General features: G+C 34.3%; 1 protein-coding gene across 1 annotated transcript; it reads right to left on the bottom strand.

The window, feature by feature from the left end:
- Positions 1-55: 55 nt before the first annotated feature.
- On the bottom strand, positions 56-8,965 carry LOC115707127 (protein PHYTOCHROME-DEPENDENT LATE-FLOWERING). The gene is made up of 12 exons (XM_030634985.2): positions 8,498-8,965; positions 7,508-7,589; positions 7,274-7,338; positions 7,076-7,159; positions 6,133-6,213; positions 5,484-5,648; positions 5,305-5,403; positions 3,880-5,219; positions 3,047-3,273; positions 2,772-2,920; positions 2,185-2,223; positions 56-2,102 (listed from the first exon to the last, which is right to left on the bottom strand). The coding sequence occupies exons 1-12, from the start codon at positions 8,654-8,656 to the stop codon at positions 627-629; spliced, it is 3,966 nt and encodes a 1,321-aa protein (XP_030490845.2). The 5' UTR covers positions 8,657-8,965; the 3' UTR covers positions 56-626.
- Positions 8,966-12,391: the final 3,426 nt, after the last annotated feature.

The raw sequence follows: 12,391 nt of genomic DNA, 5'->3' as shown, positions 1-12,391 counted from the left end.
TTAAAAAAAAAACGAAAAAACATTGTACGTTACTTATAACAAGTGCATTGAAATATATATCCAAGAGTCACTTCAATAGTATTACTTTAAAATAAGAAAACCTCACCAACTACGATCAATGTATCATACAATAAATAATTAAAGTATACAGGGAGGGTATTCTTCCTAATTGATTAGAATTTACAAGGGACTTACAATAAAATCAACTACAAAATAGCAATTCCAACACTAGCTTCACAATTCCCCTCCCCTGCCATCCAAAATCTCAATTCCATAAAAACTAGCTAAAGACGAGCCATTCGTAGCAATTTACATAAAACTATTCTTCTGTAGTATCTGTACAAGCCACGATGAATCTAAATTCTTGTTACTTCTTAACAGGCTGACAAATATCATGTGACACTTCAAAAATATTCATCAAAACAACTTATTAATATGAGTTGTTAATTATGAATCTCTTGCCCCACATCAGCTATTTCTTGGCATAATAGCTGTAGCATTATTTAAGAAATTCACCCAACCTATAAATTTCAAAATGCATTATTTTCTCTTACTCTCTCCAATGGCAATTGAACCTTCTCTGTGAGGAATGGTAAGATAACAAACAAGACCACAGCCTGAAATGTTTACTGTGCATTGCTAACAGAGTTACTTTTGTTCACACCTGGAAGATCCATGGGAGAATTTGCAATGCTACCACCTGAACCGAGGGTTTGGGAGCTCAATTGTGGACTGGCTGGACAGCCCTCTGGGTTCCCAGCACTCATGGCATGAATAGCACCTGTGCTTAGCTGTGGACTCATTGGAGTTCGTTGGCTCATTTGCTGGGGGCTGGCCTGCTGCTGCTGCTGCTGCTGGGTTTGTTGGTTCATTTGTGAAAATCCCATGGTTGAGGGTGATCCCACCTGGGGTGGAGACACAACAGCCTGAAGTGATGAGTTTGTTTCTTGATGCTGCTGTAACTGATGTAATTGCTGTTGTTGCTGTAATTGTTGTTGCTGCTGTAATTGTTGTTGTTGCTGCTGCTGCTGCAATTGTTGTTGCTGCTGTAATTGTTGCTGTAGTTGCAACTGTTGGTGTTGCTGCTGCTGGTTCATGTATATATTCATCCCTGCTGCCATCAACTTTGGAGGACCCATAGGCATAGACCCCATTTGTGTTCGTTGCATTGGATTTGGGTTCAAGTTAGCTCGGCTCAAAGTCTGACCAATCATTGAAAGACTAGCAGATCCTGGAAGCATCTGTCTGGCCCCTGCCATCCCAGTTATGCCTGACTGAGGACCTAGGATTGTTTGTCTGTTTTGGGCCATCCTATATTTTGATGCCATTAAAGCAGCTTGTGGTAATGGTCCAGATCGAATATGGTTTATTGTACTACCCATATTGGAAGACTGGCTTAAATTCATTGGGTTCTGCCCCACGTGTCCTATTGCAGATAAAGATGTCATGGGTGCTGAAATTGCAGTTGCCCTTACAGTTCCCATTCCCATGGCGTTGCTAAGACCTGAAATATTATTGCCCACATTTCCAAGACCCATCATCATTTTTCTCTGCATTTGAGATGTCTGCTGCTGCTGCTGCTGTTGCTGTTGCTGCTGTTGTAACAACTGAAGATTGAGAGCAGAAGACTTGTTCCCAATGTGATTTCCCAACTGCATACTCGAATTCTGCCCAATAGCATTCAAGTTTGAAAGAGGATTTGTTTGAAGCATCATAGATCTCTGGAACTGTTGCTGCTGTTGTTGAATCAATTGGTTTGGCTGTTGCTGCTGTTGCTGGGGAAGTGATGGCTGAGAGTCTAACAGTTGTGGCCTTGGGGGAATTGAATTCCCAGGTAGAAGCCCTTGAGACATCTGTAAGGCCTGAGTGGTTCCAGGGGGAAGCATCCTTGAGTTTGCTAGAAGATTCTGGGATGTATGAAGATTATTGCTTTGCTTCACAGCCTCATTGGATAGCTGGCCAGGAACTGCTTCTGCATATTGTTGCATCTCACCTGCAGAATTAGGAGGCATCCCAGTAGTATTTGATGGATTGCCCGGGGCAACAGTCATGTGAGCTTTAGGTTGCACACGTTGCTCCCATTTATATCCTTCACGTTCCATCTGCATAAACAGATAGCATGACTTAAATTTCAATGAGGATGGCGACAGAAAATGACTTTGAAACCATTATTGATATACATACCAGCTTACAGAACTGTTTTGCCAGCAAATCTGCATAATGCTGCACCAAACATTAAACAAATACAAACGTCAACGGAAAGCAGATCTTATCAGAGATGGAAAGAAAAAAGAAACTACAACATTTTAAATGAAGTAAATAAACTCATATGGTACATTGGTAATTGGCACTATATATACAGACAATTTCCTGTAAGCTATTTTTGACTTTCCACAAGAGAAGTATATGACTATCATGGTGAGAATAGGCACTGTTATGGCCCAATGTCCTCCCTCCTCATAAGATAATTATACTAGAGAATACAGGTGGTGTGACCAATGGCATGGGATAGACATGCAGAAATCCCAGAAGTAGCCCCAAAAGTAATTTCAAAATCTGAAGAGTCTAAAAGAAAATTGACTCTACAAATATCAGACCAAGTTTGAAAATCCTGGAGGTTAGAGCAAAATTAATCAACCCAAATTATTTTTTGTAACAGGATTTTTTGTTCTTTCTATTAATTGCCCCAAATAACTGGAGAAAAGTCAACTTCAGTAATTCAACAAAATGATATACCTCTTCACTAAAACAATTTGTACAGCGAGACTTACAGTATTTGGCAGAGTGGGAAGACCGTGCTCAACATTATTGAAATCACTCTCCTCTAAATCTAAATCTCCATAGAACATTGCAACAGTTCCATCATTTGGCTTCTCTGACATGATCATCCTAGATATGGACCTAAGACCATAAGATGTTCCTGCAGAAGCAGAGGGAAATTTCCGGCAAGGGAAAAAAGATCAACCAATAACATGAAGGAACTCATCAACTTAAGAAAATACAAATACTAGTAGAGGCTAAAATGACTAGAGGAAATAGAACAAACCTTGCTGAACCATACGCTCAGAAGGCCCAAAGGCTATAACTCTAGTCTTACAAATATTCATGTTGCCCCCTACAAGTGACTTCGATAAAGATTTTTCAGTATCGTCTTTGAAATCCTCATTGTTTGAAGGATTGGAGAGACAAACCATAAGCTTTTGAGTTGGAAATCCATTAGGCTTTCTTCTAGAGTAGTCATCAACCTTATTCTCTTTGTAATTGAGTTTATGTCTGAAACAGTAACCCATCAAATGTTAATAACGAGTACCAAAATGCACAGCTATTACTATATTACATATTACACACATTGCTTTCTTATAGCATAATAATGAAACTAATATCACCTACCTATCGACAATATAAGCTGTGAACTGGACCTTTTTTTCTAACAATATTCTCATATTTACTTGGAATTAAAGCATGACCACAGATCAAGAATATCTTATTCATTTTTTTTAAAAAAAAAAAAACAAATGGAGAACAAAAAATGAACAATAGAAATTGTCATATTCAAAGAATTAAAATAAACCAAATATAAACAGAGATTCTTTGTCCACTTTACGAAAAATTACTCGACTCCTGTCCAAAAATTTCTTGCTATTCAACATTTTCTGGTCTTTGGTAGGTAGACAAGCAGCAAAAGAACAAGCTAGTTACACAGACAAGTCTTTTTCCTTGAAAGGACACTAATAATTAACTTCTTGACACAGATTATAATTTTTCTTTAATCACTAGTGCAATACAACTGGTAATGGTACTAAATAATCAAGTAGTTGACAAAATCTTGCCATTAAATACACGCATAAATCTAATGCAAGGGCAGACCAAACACCGTACCTCTTGGTCACCATATCAATATTAGAGAATCTCTCAAGCATTTCTTTGTCAACATAATGCTGGGTTGAAGGACTACTAGCATTTAGTGGCATACTCATATTACTAACACTGGCAGGGGAAGCAACCCCGCTCATTGCAGGGGTCTTGGGAAGGGAATTTGATCTCCGTTTAGCAGCAAGTTGGGCTTGGTGTTGCCTTTGCAGGGAATCATTTGCACTGGAAGTTAAAGATTGTGTTCCGCCAACTGCATGCATCGTGGATATTGCTGACTTCTCCTTCTGGGATGCAGTAGTAGTTGTTGGAGCTGTTGCAAACTGGGGTCCAGAACCACTAGAAAGCTCACCTGATTTTGACGATAATGGAGATTGCGCCAAAGTTCCTGCAGATAACCGGGGGCTTTGAGCTGATTTTCTTTTCTGGAACTGTTCCTCCTTTCTGCCATCTTTCTCAGTGTGCTGACCAAGATTATTCCATGATGTTTGAGGAAAATTTGATCTCATGAAACTATTCTGCAGTAATCTTGCTTGGTTCCTTGATTGCTGTGGATCAAGATGGCTCATTTCGTTTTCCACCATCTGTGTATCATTTCTACCTCCATTGAGCTCTGATCCATCCAGCTTAGCTGTCTCAAACTGCTCTTCCTTAGCAGTGAATCTCATGCCCTGCTGTCCTGCAGAAAATGGTGCCGCCACATCCTGATTTAAAACCCCTTCAAACACCTGCTGGGAAAACTTCTGATTGCCAGTATTTGCATACTGCATTCCTCTGCCTGTAGCTTGCTGCTGCAACAATGCATTCTTCCAGTTGTCCATGTGTGGCCCAGCTTGCTGTTGTTGTTGTTGCAATCCCTCAAGACCTACAGGCATAGGCCTTCCTCTTTTATTAATATTGGCTAAGGGAGACAACTGTCCATCCTGATTCTCCCTCTTTCTGTGAAGAGAGGTGCTAGAGTTCACATTATCACCATATGTAATCATTACATCCTGCCCAACAGGAGATGCCCCAGATGAATTTACAACAAATCCTGATCCATGATCCTGGGTACTTCTTTGGGTACCAACCCCCATTTGATAGCCCATTTGATTAGATACCAAATGTGGCGTTGTTACAGAAGCATCAGACACAAAGTTATTGCCTCTAATGGCCAACATGTTGCTACTCAGATTTTCATGAACATTCTCGGTAACTAAACTGCCTGAATCTCCCAGTCTGCAGTTAGAACTCTCTGGAACTCTATCAATGCATATTTTCTTTCCATGTGTTTTGCTGTTAGATGTGACAGTAACTTCTGGCATCTGTCTTAATCTCTTTCTTCGCAAACTACAGATAGCCAAATTAAGCTGCAATAAATCCAGCAAAACTAAAATTTAAATGCCCGTGAGTTTTCTTGGTAGAAAACTAAAAAACAGCCTTAAAATTAATTACCTTTGTTGGAACTGGATTCTTACAAAGCCTATCCAACTTTGGAGTGGGATCTAAATGAAGTTGAGGTTGCAGAGCTTTTAATATACGAGACTCCACCTCCTGCAATTAAAAGCATCACTATGCCAATAATTGATAGGCTTTATACGTAAATAGCTTGATAAGAGAAAATGCATGCATACCATCAGATCACCATAAGTCCAAGAATTATCTGAGATCAATGGAATATCCTTCACAACATTCTCTAATGACATTTTAAGGCATACTTTACTCACGACAGGGCATCCATCAGTTAGCACAGAACCAGATCCTGCTGGTTCCGGAGCACATTTACGGTAATCTCGTACCTGCAAAAGTATTACCATTTTTTAACAGCATTAACTAAATATGAATTAAAAGTGAAATACTGTCACAATCTTTTAACTTCACTTTCTACAATACTAGAAGATTCATAGACCTGAGACCCGTCATTATTGTTTCCAATGTATGAGCATAAATAGTGATGAAACAAGAGAAGCACAAAATATTGGAGGGAGTGATGCAGTATAAGTATGCTAAAAAGGTATGGTTTGTATGATATAAATTACACACACTTATATGACAAATAGTTTCGACCAACTGTATTCTTTGAAGATGCGTGTCACTTGTTAAAGGTGACTTGTCATATAAGTGTTATGTCAAGTTTCCGTGTAATTTATGTGTGCACATATTATTAATCATTTTATCATTTAAAAATGATTATTGTTTATAATAAAATGGTTTATGAATAATAAAAAGTTAACCATCTTTTTAATTTTGACACAATTGACATAAATGACAGAGCAAACTCACCTCACAAACGAGTGTTCCATCAACATACTTGCAAGGTATATCGTCCAGAATATCTCCCGGCAACTGACCAGATTCAATTGCCTCCAAAAAAAAAAATCACAAAGCAATGGGAAAGAAATTATTTTTTAATAGAAAGGCTTATAACAGACTTTTTTTGGGAATAATAAAACGGAGCAAAAAGAGGCAATATGTATTTTATTTGAATAAAAAAAATTAAAGAATCCAATATTGCAGTCCTCGAAAAATAAACTTCAGTGCTACAGAGAGGCTCCAAATGATACAGTGACTACCTTAAAATTATATTTCTGTGTTACATCAACTGTCAATTTATTTTGGTTTCTTCCAAGTGTGCAGACATGGCAATAATTCAGAATGGATGTGGTTGAAAAGAAATACAATGATTTATGAAGAATTCAACTTGTATACTACCTGTTTCAGAAATGGTGAATTATCTAACCACTTTGGGGAATCTACTCCTAGATAATTCAATGACCACCTTATATTTGGTATTTTGAGATGGAAAAGCATTATACAACTTTCTAACTATGTTGTATTTTCTTTCTATTGAGGATCCTTCTTATTTCTTTGTATCCAAATATAAAATTATCCTTCACTCTCTTATTTCAGGATGGAGTGGCTATTGAGCAGTCAACCAATAATACTTTTCACATAGTGTCCTTTTTCAGAAAGAATAAAATTTATGACCCTTTGGGAGTTGATCACTACTAAAGAATTCAATAACTGCGTTCTCTTTGGCCCTTTTAGCTGGAAAGCATTCTGCAATTTTATAATCTGTGTTGTATTTTATGTTTATTAAAGATCAACTATTCTTTTCTTTCTTGTAATTCTCAAAATATAAAGTTATATCCTTCACTCTCTTATTAAAAGAACAAAAGAAAATGGAGATGAAACTTCTCATAGGAACAAATAACTGGGTACTTACTGAGAAGAGAGTTTCGGATGTCCTATCATATGGATGTAACAGCTTCTGCGCATCTTGGAGAGCTAATTGACTCGTAGACTCATTCTGAAAATTCATCAAGAAAGTTAAAAGCACCATACAAGACGGTAACACAGATTTCCTAAATCTTAGAACCAACATTCAAATAATTTTTTGCAGTAAAATTTCTGTTCAACAAACCTCCGAGGGTTTCCCAATAGAATATCCATCTAAAAAGAGGTTCAAAGTAAAGGACACTTCTCTATCTGTCAAAACAGCAACAACAAAAAGTGATTCAAAACATTCAAGTCTACATTATACCAAAATAACCAACAAAAGTATCTTTAATAAAGGTTAGAGAGACTTGAGTCTTAAACATCAATACTGGAGACAATGGTTAGCAATCTGTTCAGTCTATTACCAACTATGACTAACCTTTAACTCCAAGTTGCTCTTCAGAAGACACGGATGACCCAGACACCCGTGCAACTTTCTCACCTCCCTCAACAGCAGCACCCTGCAACATAAGTTGATCTAAATAATCTTTTCATAAGAAAGCAATGAAATACAGAAGGGATATAATAGAATTGTACAATGAAAACAGACCCTTCATTCTATTCGTGCCACAGTAGCGAGCAAACTATAAATAACAGATCTTTCACTTTGCAATATACAAGGGAAAAGAAAGCTTTCTTTTTTGAGAGTAGAATACAATTAATTGCAGCAGAAATAATAATATAGATTTCTCTAACAAGTAGGCTCATTTTCAAGCAGCGAAAACTTCAGATTTCTCTCTCTGTCTATTTGAGAAAACATACAGGAGATAGTACAGAAAGTGGTGGGGGGAAGATTGAGTGCGGGTGCTAGGACTTAAAATGAATGAATAGCTTATAATCCCATTTGCCCATGGTAGAAAAGGGTTTCGTTTTCACAAACAAGAAACTAAGATACTATAATTGTAGCTTTATAATAAATGTTAATTCAACAATCAAATGAAACAAAAAGGAATACATTACCCTAAATTTTACCATGCTCTTCGACTTCCAGGCAGACTAATTATTTTTTGATGATAGTGCCACTAAAAATAATCAAATGAAGGAAAATACCACGATATTTGTTGGACTCACTCAACCACATGGAAAAAAAAATCATAAAAAACTATGGCAAAACATCAAAAGGAAAAAATCCCTCAAACAGCCTCGAAATCAATTGTCAAGCATTAAAATTTCCAAGTGTCACTTTTTCTAGAGCCCCAAATACCAAAAATCTGTAGAATTCACTTTTTCCTAATAACAGCCAATGAGCAAATCAATATGACTACACGTCCACCATTTGCAAACTTCAATCACGTCCCACAATTTTTTCAGGTGATTTCGTAGACCCAAATCAAGTAAGTACCGAAAATCAGTATTCTCAAAACTTTACCTCGATTTTCCGAGCAATTGGGTCGTCCCTGTGTAGAATTCGTGAGCTATCTCTAGAATTCTCGGGCACATCTTCGACACCAACGTTGGTCTCGGATTGAAGAGAAGAGTTGGGGCGGAACCTGGTACCTGTCTTCGACAATTTGAATGACACAACCATAATGGGGTTTTTCTGAAATCTTGGGAATCTAAATTCTAAAGCGTTTCTTTCTACGGCACCTACATGAATGTTTGGATCAGGAAATGGAGATGAGAAAGGGTCAAATACATATTCAAATGAAGAAAATGAAACTAAAACCCTTTAGCACAAAGAACAGATTGAGGTTTTGATGCTCAAGATTAAGAACAAAAATTGCCCACATATACCAAGAGTTTCTTTTTCTGTATTTCTTTTTTTGTTGCAAGAAATAGAAAAATGTTAAACATTTCCTCACACATCAATAGAGTATTAGCAATTTATCTCTTCAATATTTCATAGAAAATTATTTATATTAACTTATTTATTTAATAATATGTTCTCAACAAAATTTATTTATTTAATAATATCACACGGAAGTCATAGGCTGAATATCGAGCGGGTTGACCAGATTTTAAGTTTGCGGGTTTCAGATTTAAAAAATTATATCCGGACCCGACTCGTGAAATCAAATTCTTACTAAATTAACATACATTTAATAATGTGGGTATTATTTTGTTTATTTTATTACTAACTATTTTTATTTTTATTTTAAAATGAGAGCCTTAAGTAGTGGAGGCCTAAACCGGTGGCATATAGTAATACTAAATTAGAAAACAATATTTGAGGCTTATGGCTTCTTTGTTGATTTTTAATATATTAACTCTATAATAAATAACATGTTATCCATTTATTTTTTAAAATTTATTTCTTTATTTATTTTTAATATAAATAAATAAATAAATCGGGTTGGCGGGCGAGTTCGGATTCAACCCAAAACCCGATGGCCATAAAAAACCAACCCGTGAACCCGCCCGATGGGATACCGGGTTGAACCTGACCCGGCCGAACAAAATCAGTTTTGAAAATTTGCATGTTGAGCGGGTCAGGTCCGAGCGGGTTGGTCGGTTCGGGTCAAACCCGGTCAAAATGTTTAGTCTTAACTGAAGATGTTAAATTAAAGGGTAGATACTATTTTGGACCATGTGTTTTGTAAAAGTTACCAATTGGATCCTCTGTTTTGTTAAATGACAAAATAGACCCTAAAGTTTCTAAAATTGTACAAATAGGACCCCAAATTGATTTTTTGTCAAAATAAAATTTAATAATAATTTGATCTAGAAATGTTAAGACAAAATTGGTTATATTTTCTGTATCTATTCATGTTATAATTTATCTTAAAGTTGGTTATATATTAAAAAATAAAATTTTTTAAAATTGTGCTCAAGGTCCTATTTTTACTATTTTTGAAAATATAAGATCCATTTTGTCATTTAACAAAATAGAGGGTCCAATTAGTAACTTTTGCAAAATACAAAATCCAAAATGGTATTTAACCTAAACTAAAACTACTTGTGCCCTTTGGCATTTATAATTATACTAAAAGGGAGAATTAATTTTTCATACATATATTAATAAGACTATTTGGAATGGGTTAATATAGGGGTGTACATCGGTCGGTTTGGTCAGATTATAGTGTATTTTTACTAATCCAATATAAATGTCGGGTTGCAAATATCTAACTGTAACTCGTTCAATGAAAAAATAAAAAAATGTAACTTGCCTAATGATTTTTGTCGATTTGGTCGGGTTAACCCGTTTAATCCGATCTTTATTTTTTATTTGTTTTCATTGTTGTTGATTTTTTGTGTTCAAATAATTAATTTGAAAAGAAATAAATGTATTAAAATAGTTATAATTTAAATTAATGTTAAAAAATAAATATGAATTAAATAAACATTAAAGTATTAAATAATATTTTTCAAAAAATAGAATAAAAAAAATATACTCATATGTAAATTTTAAATTTCAAAATAAACACTATAACATACAAACTTTAAATGTAAAATAGTTTAACTATTAAACGCAATTTATATATTATGTTATAAATAATTTTAGTAAAAAAATATGTAAATCGGTTTATTCGAGTTATTTGGGCAGGTTAGAATAATATTCAACCTGCCCAATATATTCATTGGGCGGTTTGAATTTTTCGTAAAGTTATTCAAGTTTTATTCAGTTTGGTTTTGGCGGTTTGTTAATTTTTTTGAACAACCTTGGTTAATACTAGTTAAGAAATGTTTATGTAAAATATAATTTTGTTTATTATCTGTATAAAATTTATGTATAATGCATTATTGCTAATAACATAAAAGTAACTCGGTTAAAAAAAAACGATCTCACTAAATGTATATCGTAATATTTTATTTATAATAAATTATAATATTAATGATATTCAAATTTATTTATTAATTTAAAAATGCTATTCAAATGAATATAATGGAAATGAATAATTTAATTCCACATATATATTAATATTTTTTTAGATTGGTTTTTTAAATAGAGTTATTATTATGTTATTAGCAATAACACATATGCATGCATTATACATAAATTTTATACGAATAGTGTACATAAATGACATAGCAAATAAAAATAAGCATAGTGATAAAATATATAGAAAGAATTATTTTAATTAATAAAAAATACAATAAAATTTAATATTTACTAATTAATAATTATTTTATTTTTATGTATAATTAACATTAACTAAATATAATAAAAAAATATTTTTATTTTAATCTTTTAAATAATATATAAGATTATTGTACTCAACTAAACAGTGTAATTCAATTAACGGGAATGTGATTATATATCACCCAACAAAACTAAACATAAATTACACATTTTTATACAATCATATTCTTTTTCATAATATTCTTTATAATCAAATTATTTTGAACACTATATTCTAAACGGCTAATTTTGAACTTTAAACCCAAGTTTAACACCATAGATAATGTAATTTTTAGATTTTGTTCTAAAAATACCCTTCCCATTTCAAAACTAACCCAAAACTCATATCCATATTTCTCTATCTTCTCTCTTTCCCTCAATCTTGTCTCTGCCCAAACTTACGTACCCTCCCATTCTCGTAGCACCATCGTCATCCACCAAAGAAATAGCCACCGAGATCAAGACCCATAAACCAAAGAAACCACCAACACCCTTTTTGCTATTGTTGTTTAGATGTTCGATCTATGATTTTTTTGTGTTATTTTCTTATTTTTTGGTGGAAAATCAAATTTTTGTGAAATGTGTGTTTTTTGGGTTCTTTGTGATTTTTTTTGTATATGGTACGATGATGGGTGCAATAGTATTGTAATCTGGAAGTTAGAGATGAAGGTTCGATAAGGTACGATAGTTGATAGGTACAATAGTGGTTCGATAGTTGTTTAAAATTTATGGCATGATATGTAGGTTATGGCTTGACAAAGGTGATACAAGGTACGATAGTGGGTGCGATAGTAGTGCAATATAGAAGTTAGGGATGAAGTTTTGATAGGGTACGATGGTTGATAAAGGTACGGTGGTACGGTAAGCTACGATAATAATATCCTATCGCACCCTATCATACCCCATCGTACCACTATCGTACTTTAACACCCATGGTACCTGTTGTGGTATTTTAACACGCAGGTATATGTATCGTTTTAACATTTAATACTCAGGTAAGTGAGATCGTTCCCACGAGAATTGTAGTTAAGTACCAATTAATTGAAATCTTGTTTCTATTTGGCAATCGAATAGATAAATTTTAAAACTAAATTAACTAAGCAAAAATAAATAAAACAAACAAATAAGAGGTTTAACAATAAATGTGAAATTAGAGATATGATTTCAATTGTATCTATCTATTATGGTCTCATATGATTCAAC

This window comes from Cannabis sativa, chromosome 1 (genome assembly GCF_029168945.1).
Source record: "Cannabis sativa cultivar Pink pepper isolate KNU-18-1 chromosome 1, ASM2916894v1, whole genome shotgun sequence".
In the NCBI taxonomy this organism is placed as follows: domain Eukaryota; kingdom Viridiplantae; phylum Streptophyta; class Magnoliopsida; order Rosales; family Cannabaceae; genus Cannabis; species Cannabis sativa.
The sequence above is the reverse complement of the archived record's forward strand: the minus strand, read 5'-3'. Positions and strand labels throughout refer to the sequence as shown.

Coding starts and splice junctions, on each gene's coding strand:
- LOC115707127 (XM_030634985.2), bottom strand. CDS start 8,656: ATGGTTGTGTCATTCAAATTGTCGAAGACAGGTACCAGGTTCCGCCCC. Junction 3,274..3,879: donor ATTGATATGGTGACCAAGAG/GTACGGTGTTTG, acceptor TTACTGTTTCAG/ACATAAACTCAATTACAAAG. Junction 2,103..2,184: donor CAAAACAGTTCTGTAAGCTG/GTATGTATATCA, acceptor CTGTTTATGCAG/ATGGAACGTGAAGGATATAA.